Raw genomic sequence first — 22,259 nt, forward strand, 5'->3', positions numbered from 1 at the left:
GCTGAAATTAATTTATTGCAAATATATAGAATATAAAAATTTAATCGGGTCACTTTAGACCCATGTTGTGCATCAAAGGGTTAAATCAAGAATAATAAAGCCTATTATTTATATTTGTGTCATGTGACACCTGGATTATTTGGTTTTGAATGCATGGTGGATTATTTTAACAACGTTATGTGTATTTATATCACACATTTTAAAGTTGTTGACTTGATCACTGAAATGGCTGTTTGGCCGTAAGCCAACTATAGACCAAAAAGTCTAGTTATTTTCAAGGTTGGACCCTCAACCAGCATACATTCAAGCTCCACTGTGTTATGCTGTAAGGGTACAAATATGTTAGTTGGAGTTCAAATGTATTCAAAGAGCCTAGAGGAATCTGTACTAGTAAAATTAAGGAGAGACGTGGTTCTAGCCAGAGAACACAGTGTTGTGTTTATGACCAGAGTTTTGACTGAATTGACGAAATGTATTGATTGAATGTAATGATTGACACAGGGCAAAAAAGGAAATATTTGGGCCACAACCTCTTTTACAAAGTCAGGAGCAGAACTTGAGCTTTATATTTTATGCATGTGAATTATCCAACTACTGCACTGCAAAAAAGCCAACCTGTATTTTTTGGCCTAAAACAGTGATTTAAGTTGGTAAAACTTGGAAATATAAATTATTGACATTTAGGGCAATAATGTAAGTTAGCACAACAAAGGAAGCCAGTTGTCTGCTCAAAAACAAGTTGGTGAGTTGTTGTTACTTATATCTTTAATTTGGGGTTCACAACAAGGGACAATAGTTCTGCTAACTCTTATTTCTTTGTTGTGAAATGTGGGAAAGCTGTGAAATTCAATAGCGAAAGCTAGCGGCTAACTGATGCTAGCAGCTAACTGATGCTAGTGGCTAACTGATGCTAGCGGCGCTGCTTGTTACAGCTACAAGAGTAGCCATTAGCGTATCAATGCTAACTCAAAATTGTGGTCGCAACATTAGCTGACATTTCATAGCGGCGTTACAATCGTGCCAATTCAGCACATTGCAGAAGTTAGCAGAAGTAAGGATTAAAAGTTATTACAATGTAAAATTATAATTAAGTGCAACTTACAGTTGAGTTGACAAAAATCTGAATTCAGAGTTGAGCAGACTCAAAACCAAAACTTAAAATATTTAGTTAAATTGTCCAACTTAAAATTTTATCGAAGTTTGTTGCCTTGAAATTTTGAGTTCACCCGACTTTTCTTTTTTTGCAGTGTGTATGTGCTTTGAGAGAGTTTGAGAACTCACAGGTAGAATCTTCTTGAGGCCACATCTCAAGAACTCGTTGCGTAGATGTATCCTGAAGTCCAGGTCATCGGGGGAGGTGACCAGAGCATTGATCAGCTGCATGCAAGCAACCTGTGGAGTAGAAACAAAATAGAAAAAAAACAAGAGAAATGAGACACAAAAGGGATATTTTTGGCAAAACATATCAGTATTACAGTATACATTTCTACCATTGCAACCAGGAGCGCTGTTGCGTCACTCTACCATTAAGGCCGGGACAGCGGATATGTCATTTTGTAGTATTTGTAGTCTTTTTCCACCTATTTTCGGTCTCTTGGCCAATGAAATGCATCAGAATCATGATCAGAATACATGTGGGAGTGTCGCAATGCAACATGGGACTTTTCCAGAACTTTAAATCATGGAGGAAGACGACTATAGCGGAGGCATATCTATATATATATATATATATATATATATATATATATATGAGCGGAGGAGCTCAGCAGTAAGTGACGGAAGAGATCTGATGAAAACAGCGCCGATGATTTTATTGCTGATCTGGACTTTGAACCCTCGGAACCAATCGACCGGCATTTATGGATGAGGAATATGTTTTTAGACGACATATTTTCACCGAAGAACAGACAGATTTGTGGCCATCTGGAGATAAAAATAATATTATTAATAATATATTAATATTAATAATAATAATAGGCTAATTGATTGTGATGATGATATAAGAAATCATGACTGTCTATGTCTTATATTACTTTATGCGTCATTGAGTACCCTGAAAAGTGCAATATATAAAATGTATTATTTTTATTTATTATTATTATTATGATAAAAACAATTTTTATTACAGTAGGCTAATGAGAACTATGTCTTGTATCTTGCTAATGGGCATGTATTAGTATTATGCATAGGATTTTTTATTCAGTCAAATGTAACATTTGCTGAGTTTGTTGATTTTTTAAAAAACTTTATTGAAGGTTTGGACAAATAAACTCAACTTCTCATGAAAGCCAAGGGTATAAGCTCTCAAATACTTTTTGAAATTAATTTTTATCTGCTACAGAGGCTGAAAAATCTATTATTTAGTAGGTGTTGAATTTCCAGAAAAACTTCAGGTTTTAGGGGGTCATTTGAAAATCGCCCAGAGGTTTTCCAGGCATTTTTTTCCAGGCGCTTTAGGCCTTAATGGGTTAAGTAATTTAACTGTACTTGTATTTAATTGTTTGTGTGTTGGTCTGTGTAAAATAAATATATCTTCTGGAGTAATTATGTGCTCTTATTATTCTCTTCTCCAAAATAAAACATGAGAAAAGGGATTGTAACATTGCCAGGAGGAAAAGAGAGAGGCCAGAAGAGAGATGGTAGAACGTACAGGTCTGTTGTGTCTATTGACCACATGTGCATTATTGATGGATCTATTGGTTAGGAAAAAGCCTCAGTGTATGTGTGTGTGTGTTTCTGTGCTTGTGTCTGGTGGAGGAGGGGGTTAAGAGGAAATCACTGATGAATTATAATGAGCAGTAAGGTGTTCCAGGGGAGCGAGCCATGGATAAGACGGTTTCCATGGACAGACAATCGATAGCAGGCTGAAGGATTCCCATGGACGATGGGAAGCGTTGTCTTCTAAAACCTTGACCCTGGACTGTTGCCTCGTATGTGTTATTAACAAGAGCCACAATAAAGCTGATTCTGTGTGCTATCCTGGGTCAGTTTGATTATTTTTCTGGGTTAACATTTTTATTCTAACACTAGAAATGCAGATCCTTCCATGTAATATCACCTGCACAAATACAATGAAATACTTTTGTTTCATTTATTGACTTTCTTTGCCCCAAGCATCAACATCGGAACCATGCAGAAGAGCCTTAAACCTGCATTATTTTTCATGGCAAGTCCGGATGTCTTTTTTTGGTCATTTTATGTTTTTTTTTTACTCATTGTGTCTTTTTGGGTTATTTTGTGTCTTTTTTTGATCATTTTGTGCCTTTTTTTGGTCATTTTGTTTCCTTTTTTTGGTAATTTTGTTTCTTTTTGGGTCATTTTGTGTCTTTTTTTGTGGTCAATTTGTGGCTTTTTTTGGTAATTTTGTTTCCTTTTTGGGGTCATTTTGTGTCTTTTTTGGTCATTTTGTTTCCTTTTTTTGGTAATTTTGTGTCTTTTTTGGTCATTTTGTGTCTTTTTTTTGGTCATTTTGTTTCCTTTTTTTGGTCATTTTGTTTCTTTTTTGGGTGATCTGAACTGTGCATGTGAGATTCTGTTCAGTGAGTGGGGGTCGCGGACAACATGGATGTTAAATTGGGGATCGCGACTCAAAAAGGTTGAGAACTACTGGTATAGAAGTCTATATGGAAATTACCCGACTTCTCATTTGATTGATGTTTGCAAATTCTCATAAGTTTATGGTCTCAATCACTAGTTTTTGAGTCATTTTCAATGCAGAATCTTGTAAATTATTATCTCATTTAGAGTCAAATAAACGATACAGCAGGGCATGCTTTTGGACTTCGCTGCTAAGGCTCGCTGTGTCTTTTCCTCTTGGAAATTTTTTAGTTTTCAGTTCATGGGAACATTTTTGGTCACTTTGAAATGCTTTTTTTCAGCACTCGGTGGTACTAAAAGACATTAAGCAGCCGGTAATTCATTTTGCATTCCAAATGCATCGTAATTCTGGTTCCAAAAAAAGAAGATGGGTTCAAAACTGTAGTCTACAAACCAATTCTACATCAAAGTGGCTACGTTCGCTTTTTTAGACTTTAGTCTCTGCTTTGCCGTCCTTTCAACACTTTTGTTCAAGTTGTATTTAATTACCGCTTCAATGAACTGTATCAGCTTTTTGAGGTTTTGTTTGATGAACGGCAGAACAAAGATGGAATGGAAAAATATTGGTTTAATCTTTTGTCACGCAAAAGTTATAGCAGCAGTAAAACAAACATGTGTGTTAGCTGGGTGAGCATGTTTGTTACGTAATACAGATTTACTGTAAGATATTCCTTTGGGAAATGCTTGTTGCAGTGCAGAAAGCCCCACCATTGTTGCACCAGTGCCAGGCGCTAGAATCATGGCAGACTTCTCCATGTTCCACTAAAGCTAGAGACCCTGGAAGCCAGATCTGTGCATTGAAACCTGACATTTTACTGTATCCACTAGAGGCCAGATACATAAAAGAAACTCTACCAAATCTTCACAGAATTTATGGGAGTGAAGAAAGCCATGGAGCTCATGAAAAATTCTTTCTCTTCTGCTGCATAGAGACTGATACTTACATCAAGCACCTCAAACATACCTCAGCCATGTACTACTGTTGGGGGTGGGGGCGTTATCTGTGTTGGGTTTAGAGAGCTGCTGGTGCCATAGGGGGGGTTCCAAACATCGTAATTAAAAGTGGCACTGCTGGGACGGTTTTAAAAGTTGAAATGCAGAGTTTCTCTCATGCTCAGCAGACGAGCATAGCCTAAACTACGGCAAAACACATTTTAATCACATTAGCAAAGTCTACTTCTACAGCCCATCACAGGTTTTGGATAAAAAGTCTATTAATTTCCTTGAACCCCCTGCATCAGCAAAGCATTTTAATTTACTTCACAATTAGCAGAGCTTCATTTCATTAACGGCAAAATTTAAAGGAAAAACAACAGCCTCCTAATAAAAGAATATCTACTTTCACTTCCACAGCCCGCCTCATCAGTTTCCTTCATGACTTTTCCTTCATGACTTCACAATCCCTGCAGTTAAAAAAGTAATTCCTTAAGTAATTCCCCCACTTTTGGTTTCACAAAAACATGTATTAAGCGGTGTTTTTATTGCCGTTGTATAGTTTTTCCTGCTGCGGGAGGAAAACTAGTGAAATGAAGAGAGGTATGATGCTTCCGTTGCCCTTTCACACCAAGTCCTCTGAGACCCGACTTGACAGCAGCACGGAAAAAAAAAAAAAAACCGAGGGGAAGTATTTGTAAGATGTGAGGAAAAAATGAGCAAGATAGTGAGAGGAGGAGAAAATGTGAGGAAGAGAGAAGGAAGACAAAGGGCTTCTCAGGAACTCAACAGCTTTCCTTTCTTTTCTTTTTTTTTTTTAAATATCATTTTTCTGGTGTTTGAAAAATTCAGTAGAGGTGCTCAACGGAGCAGGTGTTTTTGATTAAAGCAGTGGCGAAGGAGCTCCAGGTGCATTTCAATAAGCCAGTGATCACATCTCATCATGTGGAAGAGGTGCAGTGGGGTTGACAAGTGGACCCAGAGACAGTAAGAGAAGCAGAGAAAAACACATGTACAAAAAGCTGAGGCTGAGGCACAATGGGCCCCGGAGTGACACAACTGTCATTTTCTGTCTCTCCTGGCATCAAGCGTGTTCTTCATGACAAAACAGGATTCATGTGAATGACACTGGACTGTCCCAGCTTCCTGTCCACTGTACATTGTACAAAACTCCTGCTTTGGTAATAAGTTGCTTGTTTCTTTTTCAAAGTTTGGGTGATATGACTCAGTGGGGCTGAAATGTACACTGTACAAGAGCAGCTATTCTCAACCTTGGGGTCGGGAACCCCAATTGGGGTCGCGAGATGATTTCTGGGGGTCGCCAAATCATTTTGGAAGTCAGCTCTGTCTCCACTGTGTTAAAGTGTTCATGTGTTTTAGTCTTTTTGGTCACTTAATGTCTTTATTTTGTCATTTAGTGTCTTTTTAGGTCATTTTGTGTCTTTTTTTAGGTCATTTTGTGTCTTTTTTTGTCATTTTGTGTCTTTTTTTGGTCATTTTGTACCTTTTTTTGGTCGTTTTGTGTCTTTTCTGGTCATTTTGTGTCTTTTTTGCTCATTTTGTGTCTTTTTTGATCATTTTGTGGTCAATTTGTGTCTTTTTTGGTCATTTTGTGTACTTTTTTTGGTCATTTTGTTTCTTTTTTGGGTGATCTGAACTGTGTGTGTGAGATTGTGTTCAGTGAGCGGGGGTCACGTAAAACATGCATGTTAAATTGGGGGTCGCGACTCAAAAAGGTTGAGAACTACTGTACAAGAGAAGAACACAGCATTCAAAGCACAGCAGAGTAACAGTGGTTGCTGAACCATAAGGGCCACTTTTTCCTTTTAAATGAAAAGAAAAAAAAGGCAGTGATGAGTGTATGATGAATGTCAGGCGGTGATGTAAACTGCTTTTTAATGTGTGTGATTCCTAACCTGCAGCTGCTGGGCTTCGTGGTTCTCCAGTCCTTCCACGATTGGAGCAAATCTCTCTTTATTGTTCCTCTCTGCAGCAATTGTCATGGCAGCTAGAATCTTATCCAGGCTGGAAGAAAACAGGGAACAGGGAGCAGGCACAACACAAAAGTCAACAAATGCTTTTATCACCTCCCTGACAGGACATTTACTCACAATTTTCAGCTCAAACACCATGTATCTTATCTTCCCCTGGGTGTTGGTGTGGACATTTGCTCGGCCAGTCTTTGGTCACCCAGATAAATGCTACTGCTTTCCATCACTTTGAATGCAATCCGGTCTATTATTGCCACAGTATTCAATTCTGACCTCATCATGCTTGTTTCTAAGGTGATGCTAGACAAAAAAACAGGGTTTTACTGCAAATGTGTTCAGTTGTCAAAGCAATTGTAGAAGAGTGTATTTGGCTGGGTGAGAAAGGGTGCAAATTATAGCAGGGACTGGCAGACTAATGTGCAAATACACCTATTGAGAAGGTAAGCAAATTGGAGCACTTGGAAGGCCTCGAGGCAGCTCAGCTAAATAGAGCATTGGGCAATTTCAGCCTCTAAATTGTGACTGAAAGAGAAACTCTGTGCTGCACATACAAACAGACACACAGATCGCAATAGAAGTAAATTGATGTCTTACGAGCACTTATGTAAATAGTGATTTAAAATATGCGTACATAATAATTGCCGACAGGTGCTCTCTCTGTCACTCTGAGGCCACATTTAGCTATTTTGTCTTCGTCAATTGAGAAACTAAAGAGCTTAATTCCTCAATGTTCTTACTCCCGTGGGTACAAAAGACCTGTTAGCCTGACATACAAGTTTACCTCCCTGATCCAGTAAATAAATGAAGAAATAAATAGCATACCACAAGGCCAAATATTAAAACATCAGCTGTGGAAACTAGCTGGTGAATGCAGGTGTGAACGTGTATTCACACATGCCACATAGGCTCGTTGTTGCCATTTTTATTACCTTATATCAAGCAGAAAAAAAGAAAAAAACACATTCAGGATGACAAACTAGCAGTGGCTTTGTAAGAGAGGAAGCTCATGTGTCTGACCAAACGGACTGTATGCTTGGAGTAAGCCTGACACAGAGATAAATGGGACGGCCATGCTCTGTGATAGGGGTTAGAAAGTCACAGACGAGCATGGGGAGCTGCATACTGAGTAGCTTTAAAGCCAGTTCAGACGACGCTTCAAAACAGGCGAGATAGATCTGCTTAACTTGTCGTGTTCCCTTTTGATGCTGTCAGCTGAAGTGGGTGTTGAACATGAGCCAGCGTCACAACATCGGTTGGCAGAGAAGATTCTGAGCAAGAAAGTGACGCCTCAGCTCCTTTGGCTGTCATTTCTACAGGATACGTATATTTTAATGCAGGGCTATGATCACGGCAAAGATTTCGATGTTTACTTCAACCTATTCTTGAACACTCTGTGAAGGAAGAGAGAGAATTGAACTATCTATACACCCTGCATCTGCTTAAATATAGCTGTGTGTGCATTTGTATGCAAGCAGCAACACTGCACCTGAGTGTTATACTTGTGACTGTGGTAGGAAATATTAATTTAAGTATTTAATAATTAAAAAGACATTGTGGTTTATAGAGAAGAATATATAGGTATATGCACAGTAAGTAAGCCGGTAAAAACATTCTCTTGAAGCTAATCATCTGAAATTAAAAATGAGTTAGGATAAATATGAAGCCTAAAATTCACACTCAGATTTCCTGTAACTTCAAAACCATTTGTAGGAAAAAATTATTAATTTAAGTAATAAATAATTGAAAGGCATTGTGGTTTATAGAGAATAATATATAGGTATATGCACAGTAAGTAAGCCAGTAAAAACATTCTCTTGAAGCTAATCATCTGAAATTAAAAATGAGTTAGGATAAATGTGAAGCCTAAAATTCACACTCAGATTTCCTGTAACTTCAAAACCATTTTTAGGAAAAAAATATTAATTTAAGTATTAAATAATTGAAAGGAATTGTGGTTTATAGAGAATAATATATAGGTATATGCACAGTAAGTAAGCCAGTAAAAACATTCTCTTGAAGCTAATCATCTGAAATTAAAAATGAGTTAGGATAAATGTGAAGCCTTAAATTCACACTCAGATTTCCTGTAATTTCAAAACCATTTTTAGGAACCATGCACAGTCACAGTACTAAAAGCATAAAGGCCTGTTTGGATGGTCAGAGATGTGAGACACACTGCTGAACTCAGCTTCTCCAACAGAATTTGTGGGTTTGTTTATTTCCACCACTGCATACAGACTGACTTTGAAGTGCCATTGTTATTCTAGTCTGGCCCTGTGGGAAACAATAAAAAACACTCCCCTAAATCCAATTTATAAGCTGTCAGGCAGGTTGTGTGTCCGCGGCAAACTACACTGAGTAGTTCAACACATTAAACAGACTAAACTGCATCATCTGACCATGTGACCCAACAAATGTCGACACTGTCTGAGGTCATCTGTAAATGCAGTGTATGCTCACAGTGGGTAAACATGTGTGTGTGCATGCAGTGCAGTCTCCGTCTGAGTTCATGTCACCCAGTGGGAGAAGATTGAAGCAATAGTGATATTACAGTGTTTACAAGAAGCAGCCATCTCCTTCGCTCTCGCTAAACACTGCAGATCGTGTAAACACGCCAGAGATGGACTGTATCTCTTTCATCGTTATATATATATAGTTTTCTTTTTTTCCTGTCATCAGTTAGGATTTTGAGTTGGTGTTGTGCTGTTTCCATATCTGCTGTGATTTACTGAGAAAGAAAAAGGGAAATGAGTCCCTCACTTTGCTTTGAATACTGAAAACTTGCAGCTTTAAATGGAGGAGGTTATGGAGAAGTACTTAAAGGGTCAGTTCATCATAATTACAAACAGTTTTTTTAAAAACGATAACTAACTGAAACTGTGTTGTGTGGTTACAAAACTAACTAAAACTAACTAAAACTATAGTGAAAATGTCCTTAGTTTTCGTCTTTGTCAACTTTTTTCATTCATAATTCAGTGTTTCTATTTCAACATGCAGGAACACATGACAAATATGTTTACTGAGACTGGGATAAACCAAAGGAAATGAAGGCACATACCCATCACAAAAAAACTAAAACTAACACTAAAACTAATAAAAACTAAACTAAAACTAAGCATTTTCAAAACATAAAAACTAAACTAAAACTAGCAAACTCACTCTAAAAACTAACTAAAACTAACTGAATTTGAAAACAAAAATTCACAATGAAATTAAAACTAAAACTAATGGAAAATCCAAAACTATTATAACCTTGGTGGGAACCCATGTACTTTAAGTTTTATTACCTCTGCCAAAGAAGTTATGTTTTCAGTACGGTTTGTCTGTTTATCAGGAGGATTATAAAAAAAAATACTGGACCAATTTTCATGTAAATTGGTGGGAGGATGAAGCATCCATAAATGTTGGAGAAGATCTAATTCATTGGGTGGATACCAGTGATGGAATGTAACTAAGTACATTTACTCAAGTACTGTACTTAAGTGCAATTTTGAGGTACTTGTGCTTTACTTGAGTATTTCCATTTTATGTAACTTTACTTCTACTTCACTACATTTTGAGTCAAATATTGTACTTTTTACTCCACTACATTAAGCTGCCAGCTTTAGTTACTTTTAGGTTTAACATGAATAACATGATCAATTTAAAATGATTTTAGATTTTTATAAATTAAAACCTAATAACATTATATTATAACATTATCTGCTTACATAAATTCATCACAACATATAGTCTAATATTTTATTTAGGATATATAACTGAGTGAGTCCATTCTGCATAACAAATACTTTTACTTGTGATACTTTAAGTACATTTTGATGCTGGCACTTTTGTACTTTTACTTGAGTAAGTTTTAAATGCAGGACTTTTACTTGTAGTAGAGTAATTCTGCAGGGTGGTATTAGTACTTTTACTTAAGTAAGGGATCTGAATACTTTTTCCACCACTGGTGGATACACAAATCACATTTCCTGTTTTGTAACATTGTGAGATCAGACATTTGTGCTGCATTCATGTGGTGACGGAGTAATCAGGAAAATCAGCTCCTGACAATATTTCACGGCTCACCCAAAGCGTTTCATTGGCTCTGTTGTTTTAACGCTCTGAATACTTCTTCTCTGCAGCATCCGTGTTGTTTCAACATTACAACAGAAACTGACAATTGAAAGCTCATGAACACACCGAGTCGGAAGAACAACTTTCCCCCTTAGGAGTGGGGACCATCCGAGGAGCACTTGAACGCACCATTAGCCTTGGCGGAGGTCTGTGCTCTCTGAGTGACATTCCGGGAAATGTTTTGATATCTATGTCACTAAAACCTCTGGACTCTGTCTCCTTAGGGGAAATAGATCCAATAGAAAATGTCCTCCGCAGGGTTTGCTAGTAATCGGATGATTGTTTCCGTTTCTATTTTATGGTTGTCTGTTATTTTTAACTCTGGATTTCTATTCACTTAGATTCCTACTCACACCTACCAAGGTTATAATAGTTTTGGATTTTTCATTAGTTTTAGTTTTAATTTTGTTGTGAATTTTTGTTTTCAAATTCAGTTAGTTTTAGTTAGTTTTTGGAGTGAGTTTTCTAGTTTTAGTTTGGTTTTTAGTTTTTGAAAATGCTTAGTTTTTATTAGTTTTAGTGTTAGTTTTATGGACTATATGTTGGGTGCTTGATTCAAAGAGGTCATAATAAATGTTTCCTTTATTTCCTTTGGTTTATCATCTCAGCCCCAATAAGGTTATTAACTCTTATAGTTCTTGGTATTTTGAATTTTGGTTCCAGTCTCAGTAAACATATTTACCATGTGTTGCATGTTCAAATAAATACACTGAATTATGAATGAAAATAGTTGACAAAAACCAAAACTAAGGATATTTTCACTATAATTTTAGTTAGTTGTTAGTTTTGTAACCACACAATACAGTTTCAGTTAGTGATCGTTTTTTTAAAAACTCTAGTTTTTATTTTTATTTCAGTTAACGAAAATGTTTTTTCAATTCTAGTTTTCGTTATTTCGTTAGTTTTCGTTAACTAATAATAACCTTGACACCTATTTTCTTCAGACAGTGGTGGAAGTCTTAATGCCAGATATTTTGAATCCTCTGCAAATAAAACTGAAGCTCTCAATTACGTGATCTAAGCTGTGAATTGTGTGCATATGATATGATTGGCTATTTAGAGATGAGTGTGCTGTAATACAAACGATCAGGTAATCTGACTTCAACTTACATGTTCTCCTCTCCAATAATGCAGAAAGCGGAGAGAATTTTGACAATCTCGGTCATCATGTTGGTCTGTTTGGGGTCAATAGCTCGCGCCAACAGCAACAGGCTCCGCTCGTCTCCCAGGATCCTTTGCAGTCCATACTGTGAGACGTGGAAAGGGAGAGGGAAGGTCCATTGGGTATAAATTAATGAGAGCATTTGCATTTATGGAGAACTTTCACTTCAAGTAAAAAAAAATGAATCATACAAAGACGCTCTAATGTACGTAAGTTATAGTTAGCCTTAATTTTCTTTTAAGGAGGGACAACGAGGCCATGGGAGTAAATGGAGAGGATGATGAATTAATTTAATTCAGGACAGGACTACAGGGACAAATACTTATAGTCTCCTGTACCTTTTAGTCTCCCCACAACTGAAGGAATGGGCAGACAAGACCACGTGTGGGGATTAACTCTACGAGAAGCAATATCAATAGTTCATCTATCCTTGAAATGTGTGCCACTTTTGAGAAATGAGCCAGACCTTCCCAAAAAGGATAATTAAAAGATCTGAGACTTTGGGCTTGGAATGGTAAAATTAGCCTCTCTTTGCTGTACCACCATCCCAGACCTGTCAGAGTCCCGATTCAAATTAGGGAATGAGTCTTGGCCACCGGAGTTACAATTAGATAGAAGATTTTAGCTTTAATATCAGTGCACGAAAAGTAGCCTGGGTACTTCCTTTTTAGTTATTGCGGAAAAACACAAGAAATTACATTTATAATTCAAACATAATTTGAGTTTTATTTCATTCAGGACTGCATCTGAGCAAAATTGTTTCTTCATGCAGGTGCACTGAAGGGAAATTAATTCTCTAATGAACACGTTGACTCATACAAACCTTATTGTTCATGAAAGCCTTCAAGCACTGGATAAGTTTATGCTGGTTGCGTTTATCAATGATCTCTTGCCTGAAAGAAAAAAAGATAAGGTTATTGTGATTATATGAACAAAATGTGGTGCTATAAAAAGTACACAGAGATTAGATGGAATAGATCACTTACTGTTTCTTGTCCAGAAGCTTCTCCAAAGCATCCAGAAGAAGGCCGAGACCCTCATGACCGAAGTTATTAACCCAACTAGAGAGGAAACACAGACACAAAGAGAAAAAACAGTTGTAATATTCACTCAAAATTGTTATTGCCTTGCTGGTAAGCAAACACAAACAATATTGCATTAAGCTCCGAGGAAATCAGTCATTCAGACTAATATCAAAGGTTTAACACTCACTTGGATAAATTGACTCTTGTAGTTTTTTAATTCCTAACAGGGAAAAAAAAGCTGCAAATAAAAAAACAACCCTGCCAACCCGCCCGCATGCTCACACTGAATACAGCCTGCATGGGTTTGAATTTAAACTGTACCCATCTACAAGCAAATTAACACCCATCCATCTTAACTAGTGTTCCCATCGCTAAGCGGTTTGTATCCAGGCCCCCCATGTGAGCTGCTGTGTTCCTGTGCCAAAAGATTAAGCAATGCGAGAAAGATAACACTGTAATCGATAATGGATCGCAAGAGATAATTGGCTATAAACCACAGCGTATCAGGAGACTGCAAATGATCCAGTACAGATGAGCCCGTTTGTCTAAGCCAGGAGAAGAGAGAGAGGCAGGCAATACAGTGTGGCCGCAGCCAGATTATGTCATTAGCATTACTTGTTTTCAGGCCCCTAACTGTCAATAAGGCGAAATGCATGAAGCAATTTTATGACATTAAAGGGGCATAAGTCAATGATTTATCCCGCCTTTTGACAATGATTTCAAATAATAATGGTTTGAGAATTAAAGCCATTTGTATTAACTCAGTGAGTCGGAAGAAACCCTCAATTAGGAATGAGATGCATTAGCCAGAGGCGAGTGGCGATGTTGAGGTGATTGAGGTGACGTCTTTGATCTGTGATGAAATTAGCAACACGCTACAACTCCAGACAAACCATTAGTTAAAATTCATTGGCACAGAAGTAGAACCAATTTACAAGTTATTGATATTTACTGTAGTGTCTAATGATAATCTGTTTTTCTTAATAAAAACAAAACATTAGAATGTTCTAAATTTATAAATGTCTGTTTACAATGAGCCGCTTTCCTCACAGCGTGTGCATGTTAAATGCCATAACAAAAAGAGCAAACTGGCTCATTGGACTGTGGAAAAACAATGCAGTTCTAGATATATTTGTGATAGTGAGGTGGAAGGAGTAAATGAGACAGTGGGACAACAAAGAGGGAAAAAAGGACGCCACATGAGTGAATCCACAGTCTTTGTTTATGTGCCTTTGTAATGATGGTAATGTCAGTCTTCAGAGGACAGGAAATGGAACCAATATTTGTGAGGAGAAATTCAGTTTATTACACAACCTAAATGCAATATGAGATTCTGGAAATGCTCTGTGACCTCAACAAGGTGTGAGAGATCAGCGCAGGAGAAAAATAAATGCTTTTGTCCTCCACAACAAGGACGAGAAGAGGTTTCAATATTATCATTCTAATGATTATGATGTCCTGCTGTGCTTTTTCTGTTACCATAGCGAACAAAGTTTAAATGTAGACAATGTAGCTATCGTGCTTGTGAGGATTTTAAATAATATATTATATATAATATATTATATAAATTCTTTGGACAAAGATGTTATTATCACACAGTCTGCCATGATAATATTTCAATGTGATTTATTTCAATAGACACAATATCATGTTACCGTTCAACACGATCAGTTACATTTATGACTCTCCCAAACATTTAAATGAAAAACGAATTAATTCTTAATTCTTAATTCTTAATTCTTAATTCTTAATTCTTCTCGTTGGCTTTTAACACCACGTAGAGTGTTGATTTTATGATTTATTTATTTTTATTGTATTCATGCATATTTTATTTTGTGCGGGCAGTACATTTTACATTTTATTTTATTTATTTTTATCCCATTTTTAATTTATTTTATCTTTTTGCATCTTACTGTTCTATTGTTTACTACATCTCTTTGTATTGTGTTATGTATTTATTGTTTGTGCAGCACTTTGGAAACCTTGTGTTTGCTAAAATTGTGCTATATAAATAAAGTGGATTGGATTGGATTGGATTAATGAAAAAAATAATAGTTATAAATGTGCATTTCAAGGGCCTCTCTCCCAGATGATATGTATCAATATTTATACTTCTCATTCATAATATTGGATCGTTACTTAACCACTATACCGACTTGTATGTTTACATCGCAAGTACTTGCATAACATGTTTTTTCTCCAAAGTTTTACTTATTAAAGAGGACATTCTGCGTCATACTTCTGTTTTCTGTTTCTACTGGAAAATGTTTTATTTCAGGAGAATCTCTTCCTTGACTCTTCTCTCCCCACTGCGTTTTTTATGGATATAAAAGTCAGATCAAGACTCTGTTTAGAAAGCAGGGCCCCATTTGATATACTGATAATGCTTAAAATGGATTATTAGTCTTAAGCATAAACCTTTTTCACCATTTTTAGTTTTCTTTTGATTCTGATTTTGATTCTTTTCTTCTATTGTTTATATCAGTAGTTCTCAACCTTTTTGAGTCACGACCAAACCATGTCAAATTGACCACAAAATGATCAAAAAAAGACACAAAATGATCAAAAAAAGACACAAAATGGCCAAAAAAGTCACAAAATGACCAAAAAAAGACACAAAATGACCAAAAAAAGACACAAAATGACCAAAAAAGACACAAAATGACCAAAAAAGGAAACATAATGACCAAAAAAGACACAAAATGACCCAATTGGGGTCCCGACCCCAAGGTTGAGAACAGCTGGTTTATATAACTAAGTACTGACGCTCTTAAGGTAACTAATAATATAATAAATAATAAATTCACCTTGTTTTACAGGTAGATCTTTATCTCCATAGTTTACTCTAGAATAAAAATGTGAGGTATCATTCTAGGATCATTCTCATGATGACTAAAACAGAGCAGAAGGGATGCTCTAGAGGAAAATGTGAAAAACTGGACATCTGGTATGTTAGGGAATGAGCTTTCATACACTCATACGCACGCAAACATGCACTCAAAACAACGACAACTCAGGGAAGCCATTCATAGACTGACTATGACCAAAAACAGTCCAGTCCAGAGTCAAAAAGGCCGTTCAGGATGTGCCACTAAATGCTAAACACCTATTTAACACTTCAACTTGAATTTATATTCATTAATGCATTTGATTTGTCTGTTTTGGCTTCTTGTTAAGACACAAAAGATAATATATACTGTTTTTTAATAGATTATAAACCCAGTCTGACAAATAAAAAAGGATGTTTTTGATGTAACATGTTAGGAGAAAACTTTTTTTTTTACATTTTATCTGGGAAACGAAAGAATCTTTTTCACTCATTTGTCCTCAATGTGATTTTGCTAAAACAAAATCTTCAGAAAGTCATATTGTGAACCCAGTATGGAGAATATTAACAAATCCTGAGTTGAGTGTATCATTACATCAGGGTCAGACTGGTATATTCTGACATTTAATGCTGTATGGAACATCAGTTGCATAAAGTAAAAGCTAAAACTTTATTCCGAGAACAAACACATCCTGGTAACGACTTGTCTGAAAACATTGGTACTTGTGATGTTTTTCTGGAGTTTACAAGTCAGAAAGCTTTACTAATAAATTCCTTCAACAGTTGCACTAATTAAACCTGAATATAAATTGGAAATTTTGCACCAGATGTTCATGGAAAATGCCTGCACCTTGTTTACCTTCACTCTATTGTTGTTGGAGTGAAAGAGAACAGACATAAAAGAAAAAGAGAGACTGGGATTGTCTGAACAGAAAGTTTTTCATCAAAAATGTATGCCTTGCTGCAGGTTGCAACATAATGCAGTCCTCCTCAAGGTTTTTAAGGCACTAAATGTTTTGACTCCTACCTACATCCCAGACTGTCTATCATTTTCTGTCCCCTCACGTATACCCTTAGGTCCTCTGCAGCTTGCCTTCTAAATGTCCCCAAAGTTACCACAAAGAAAATGAGGGATGGTGCTTCTGCAGTGTTTGTCCCGAGGCGATGCAATGCCCTCTCTCTGTTCATCAGAGAAACTGCCTCGGTGGACAACATACTCTTACAAGCAATAAAAATACTAATACTTACAACACTTCCACTGCTACTCCTATTTGTGGTAACAATAATAACAATAAAAATCATTATTTACTGCAACATATGATTAGAATCAATAAAGTTTACAGTATCCCCAATGGGCACTCTACACTGTAAAACCCAGTGTTGCTTGTTTGTTATTATAACTAATTTTTCCTTTTCAATACAACAAGATTTGTGCAAAGATTTGGGCAGTCCGTGGCCTAGAGGTTAGGAATCGGGCTTGTAACTGGAGAGTTGCTGGTTCAAATCCCAGTACTGACAGGTCAAGGACTGAAGTGCCCTTGAGCAAGGCACCTAACACCCCCCCCCCCCCAAATGCAGAGGTTGAATTTCCCCATTGTGGGATTAATAAAGTACTCTAGTACTAGTATTCTTCTTCTTCTTCAAAAAGTAATTTTAACTTAAAATATTGAGTCAAATAGCAAGATTACTTTGAGTTAACTCTGTTGTCTTTGTTGTCTTGACATAAAATTCTTTTGCAGCATGGACACTCAAATATTTAAGTTGAAACAACAAGTTGGGTTTTACAGTGTATTCAGATAAACCTTGTTAGGAAGCAGAGCAGGAACAGTTGTGTTGTAAAGGTGCTTAAAGATTGTTTCGTCAAACATAACGTACTTGTGTCTCTGGGCAATTAAAATACAAATGTAGCAAATTCAACGTTAAAGGAACAGGAGGTGGAATCTGTATCAGTCTCTTCTAATGTGGAAATACATCCAAGGATTTCATTAACTTGGAAAAGAACTTGTTCATCTAATATTGATGGCTATAATCCTCTAGTTAAGTGGCACCAAATTGTGTAACTTTCTGCAATCATGTATATTCCTCAGGCAAAATATGAAAAATTCATGGTCGGTCTTAGGGAAGAAATTCCTGATTTGATATGTTGTATTCATGCTAACTGCTATAAAATGTATGCAAAAGCCTCACAGTTTAGCCGCAAAACATGTGTATACATATAAACAGCAAGATGTTTACCAGCAAGAGTTCACTAAAGCAGCTGTTCTCAACCTTGGGGTCGGGACCCCAATTGGGGTCGCGAGATGATTTCTGGGGGTCGCCAAATCATTTTGGAGGTCAGCTCTGTCTCCACTGTGTTAAAGTGTTCATGTGTTCATGTGTTTTAGTCTTTTTGGTCATTTAATGTCTTTTTTTGGTAATTTTGTGTCTTATTTTGGTAATTTTGTGTCTTATTTTGGTAATTTTGTGTCTTATTTTGGCAATTTTGTGTCTTTTTTTTGTAATTTTGTGTATTTTTTGGTAATTTTGTGTCTTATTTTGGCAATTTTGTGTCTTTTTTTGTAATTTTGTGTCTTTCTTTGTCATTTTGTGTCTTTTTAGGTCATTTTGTGTCTTTTTTTGGTCATTTTTTTCCCTTTTTTTGGTCATTTTGTGTCTTTTTTGTCATTTTGTGTCTTTTTTTTGTCATTTTGTGTCTTTATCATTTTGTGGTAATTTTGTGTCTTATTTTGGTCATTTTGTGTCTTTTTTTGGTCATTTTGTGTCTTTTTTGGTTATTTTGTGTCTTTTTTGGTTATTTTGTGTCTTTTTTGGTCATTTTGTGTCATTTTGTGGTCAATTTGATTATTTTTTGGGTAATTTTGTGTCTTTTCTGACAAATCCCAAATTATCAAGTTGTTACTTTCCAAGGAGTCTCTGGCTCGAAGCTGACTGTTACACACTCAGGAGGTCAGAATGGATCTTTAAACTTATAGCAAAGGACTCAAAGGAAATATAAAGTGAGTGGGGGTCGCGGACAACATGCATGTTAAATTGGGGGTCGCGACTCAAAAAGGTTGAGAACTACTGCACTAAAGAATAAGTCACTTGAGTCGATGCTGTTGAGGATTTGCTGTTAATGTAATAAAACAAAGTCAAAATGTCTCAGTGCAGTGAGAAGACCATCTGTCTTCCTGTCAAATGGCATTTGTTCCCCAAAAGACCAAAAGACGTTACTGGCTTTCTGGCATGTGCTGCCACAACAATTGTAGTTATGCATGAGCAAATATTCATCCATGCATCGAATATCTATACTGCTTATGCTGCTCAGGGTCACAGGGGATCGCCCCATCATGAGCGCCAGGGTACACACTGGACAGGTCACCGTGTCTCACAGGGCAAACACATGCAGTCATACAGAGGGACGAACTCTCAAGGAAACCCAGAATGTGTTAACTCCGCACAGAAATGCCCCAGATGGTCATGGTGCTGCGAGGTGACTAAGACGGCATGAGAAAATATGTGCATGTATATTAGCATGTGTGCACTTTATCTACAGCTCTTCTTATATATACACTACTGGTCAAAAGTTTTAGAACACTACAATTTTTTCCAGAATTTAATTGAAAATTATGCAGTTTAATGTCTCAGTGTACTCTGAAATGAATGCACATTTGCAACATTTAAAATTCTTTATTGAGCATGATAGTGTTTTGAAATTAAAGAAAGATTCAAAATCACATTTTATGTTGGACTAAAGGACTAAAAAAAGACACAAATTGGCCAAAAAAAGACACAAAATGACAAAAAAAGACACAAAATGACCAAAAAAAGACACAAAATGATTTACAAAGACATGAAAAGAATTCAAAAATGGACAAAATAGCCCAAGACTCCATAGAGTTAAGTTGTTAACCCATTTCTTGTTCCCTGAAAAAGGCCTACTTGTATAATTCTGAAATGTACATTATTTTTCAGTTTTGGTTAAGCTTACCTTTTTTTATTTACCTCTGGCAGTTCACCACTTACCTTTGTACCCTTTCAAGCTGTTCATTTGACTTGAACTGCTGGAATTTCAATAAAAAACTGGAAAAATTGGGGTGTTCTAAAACTTTTGACCAGTAGTGTATATTTGTAATTTGTAATGTATTTATTTCAAAACAGGGACAGCGCACATAATCTTGTACAACAAGAGAATATGCATTGTGCTAGCAGGTTCTAGCAGATTGCTATTTTCCACCTGTAGTCCCTGGGCAGGTTGATGGAACAATACATAAAAAATTAGTATAAAAAAAGAAAATGATTCAGTAAAATTACAGAACAAGGCAAAGAGACAATATATAAAATAGATAAATAGAAACATTAAAGCAAGATTCAACAGGACAGGACAGGCTGCCCCCCCAACACACACAATTCATAAATGTGTACACTCTTGTCTTGACAGTAGCCAACGCTTATATATATATATATATATATATATATGTATAGTATTTGCATGCAACACCGTGAGGATGCTTTGGTGCTGCTTTGAATGAAAAGTGTGACATTCAATCAATCACTTCCTCTCTACATCATTCAGACAGTCTTGACAGAGCTCACTTCAAACTGTAAAGAAAGGGCATGAATATAAAAATAAAAAAAAAACGAAAAAAGCCGCAGCAGCACTTCAGTCGCTGTACATTTCGTCTCAGTGCTTTTTATTTCCTCTGCCTCACACCTACAGTATGAATACATTCCTCCACAGTGGACAGAGTGGCTCTCCTGCTGCCACTTCAGGCGGCGTTCAGTGTCTTGCTCATGGGAATGCAAGCAGTGCAATGAAAATAGCATTGAAGTGAGGACATAATATCATAGCAAAGACTATGGGAAACAGTGCAGATTGTGTGTGGAGTTCTGCAAATACTTGGAGAGGGAAATGTTAGCACATGATGAAAAGATTACTGCATACTCTTAAGCATAAACCTTTTTCCACCATTTTTTAGTTTTCTTTTGATTCTGATTTTGATTTTGATTCTTTACTTCTATTGTTTATATAACTAAGTACCGACGCTCTTAAGGTAATTAATAATTGCCTGCAATAAGAAGGGATGCTCTGGAGGAAAATGTGGAAAACTGGACATCTGGTATGTTAGAAAATGAGCTTTCATACACTCATACGCACGCACTCACACACTCAAAACAACGACAACTCAGGGAAGCCATCCATAGACTGACTATGACCAAAAACAGTCCAGTGGTCAGATTTAAAAAGGCCCTTCAGGATGAGCCACTAAATGCTAAACACCTATTTAACACTTCAACTTGAATTTATATTCATTAATGTATTTGATTTGTCTGTTTTAGCTTTGAGCTAAAAGAGCTTGAAAGATATCATGCACTGTCTTTTAATAGATTATAAACCCGATCTGACAAATAAAAAAGGATGTTTTTAATGTAACATGTTAGGAGAAAACTTTTTTTTTTTACATTTTTGTCTGGGAAACGAAAGAATCTTTTTCACTCATTTGTCCTCAATCTGATTTTGCTAAAACAAAATCTTCAGAAAGTCATATTGATGAAAAGATTACTGCATACTCTTAAGCATAAACCTTTTCCACCATTTTTTAGTTTTCTTTTGATTCTGATTTTGATTTTGATTCTTTACTTCTATTGTTTATATGACTAAGTACCGACGCTCTTAAGGTAATTAATAATTGCCTGCAATAAGAAGGGATGCTCTGGAGGAAAATGTGAAAAACTTGACATCTGGTATGTTAGAAAATGAGCTTTCATACACTCATACGCACGCACGCACTCACACACTCAAAACAACGACAACTCAGGGAACCCATTCATAGACTGACTATGACCAAAAACAGTCCAGTGGTCAGATTTAAAAATCTTCAGGATGTGCCACTAAATGCTAAACACCTATTTAACACTTCAACTTGAATTTATATTCATTAATGTATTTGATTTGTCTGTTTTAGCTTTGAGCTAAAAGAGCTTGAAAGATATCATGCACTGTTTTTTTAATAGATTATAAACCCGATCTGACAAATAAAAAAGGATGTTTTTAATGTAACATGTTAGGAGAAAACTTTTTTTTTTTTTACATTTTTGTCTGGGAAACGAAAGAATCTTTTTCACTCATTTGTCCTCACTCATTGTGATTTTGTTAAAACAAAATCTTCAGAAAATCATATTGTGAACCCAGTATGGTGAATATGAACAAATCCTGAGTCCCTGAGTAAATGCTAAACACCTATTCAACTTGAATTTATATTCATTAATGTATTTGATTTGTCTGTTTTAGCTTTTTGTTAAGACATAAAAGAACATTTTAGGTTTCACTTTTGGAAGTGCAATGATAATAGCATTGAGGTGAGGACATAATATCATAGCAAAGAGTATGGAAAACAGTGCAGATTGTGTGTGGAGTTCTGCAAATACTTGGAGAGGGAAATGTTAGCACATGATGAAAAGATTACTGTGCATCAGCAGCCATAGTAAGTGACTCGACAGCGACAGAAACAGCGAGAGGCAGACGCTCTCTTGTCCTTTCTGTTTGACTGATCGCTGGTCTCATGTTTAGATGGCTTGCACGCGCATTGATTTCAGTCTATGGAGCAGTGTTATTATTTTATCATGGC

General features: G+C 36.3%; 1 protein-coding gene across 2 annotated transcripts in view; it reads right to left on the reverse strand.

The window, feature by feature from the left end:
* Nucleotides 1-22,259, reverse strand: part of diaph2 (diaphanous-related formin 2) — a 519,741-nt gene that overhangs the window by 346,444 nt on the left and 151,038 nt on the right. For both annotated transcript variants that reach the window (XM_059345604.1, XM_059345603.1), the window contains exons 8-12: nucleotides 12,786-12,860; nucleotides 12,623-12,692; nucleotides 11,748-11,884; nucleotides 6,447-6,555; nucleotides 1,282-1,392 (exon numbers count right to left, since the gene is read on the reverse strand). In XM_059345604.1, coding sequence (XP_059201587.1) covers nucleotides 1,282-1,392; nucleotides 6,447-6,555; nucleotides 11,748-11,884; nucleotides 12,623-12,692; nucleotides 12,786-12,860 — 502 coding nt within the window. The remainder of the gene's footprint in view (nucleotides 1-1,281; nucleotides 1,393-6,446; nucleotides 6,556-11,747; nucleotides 11,885-12,622; nucleotides 12,693-12,785; nucleotides 12,861-22,259) is intronic.

This window comes from Centropristis striata, chromosome 12, assembly GCF_030273125.1.
Source record: "Centropristis striata isolate RG_2023a ecotype Rhode Island chromosome 12, C.striata_1.0, whole genome shotgun sequence".
In the NCBI taxonomy this organism is placed as follows: Eukaryota; Metazoa; Chordata; class Actinopteri; order Perciformes; family Serranidae; genus Centropristis; species Centropristis striata.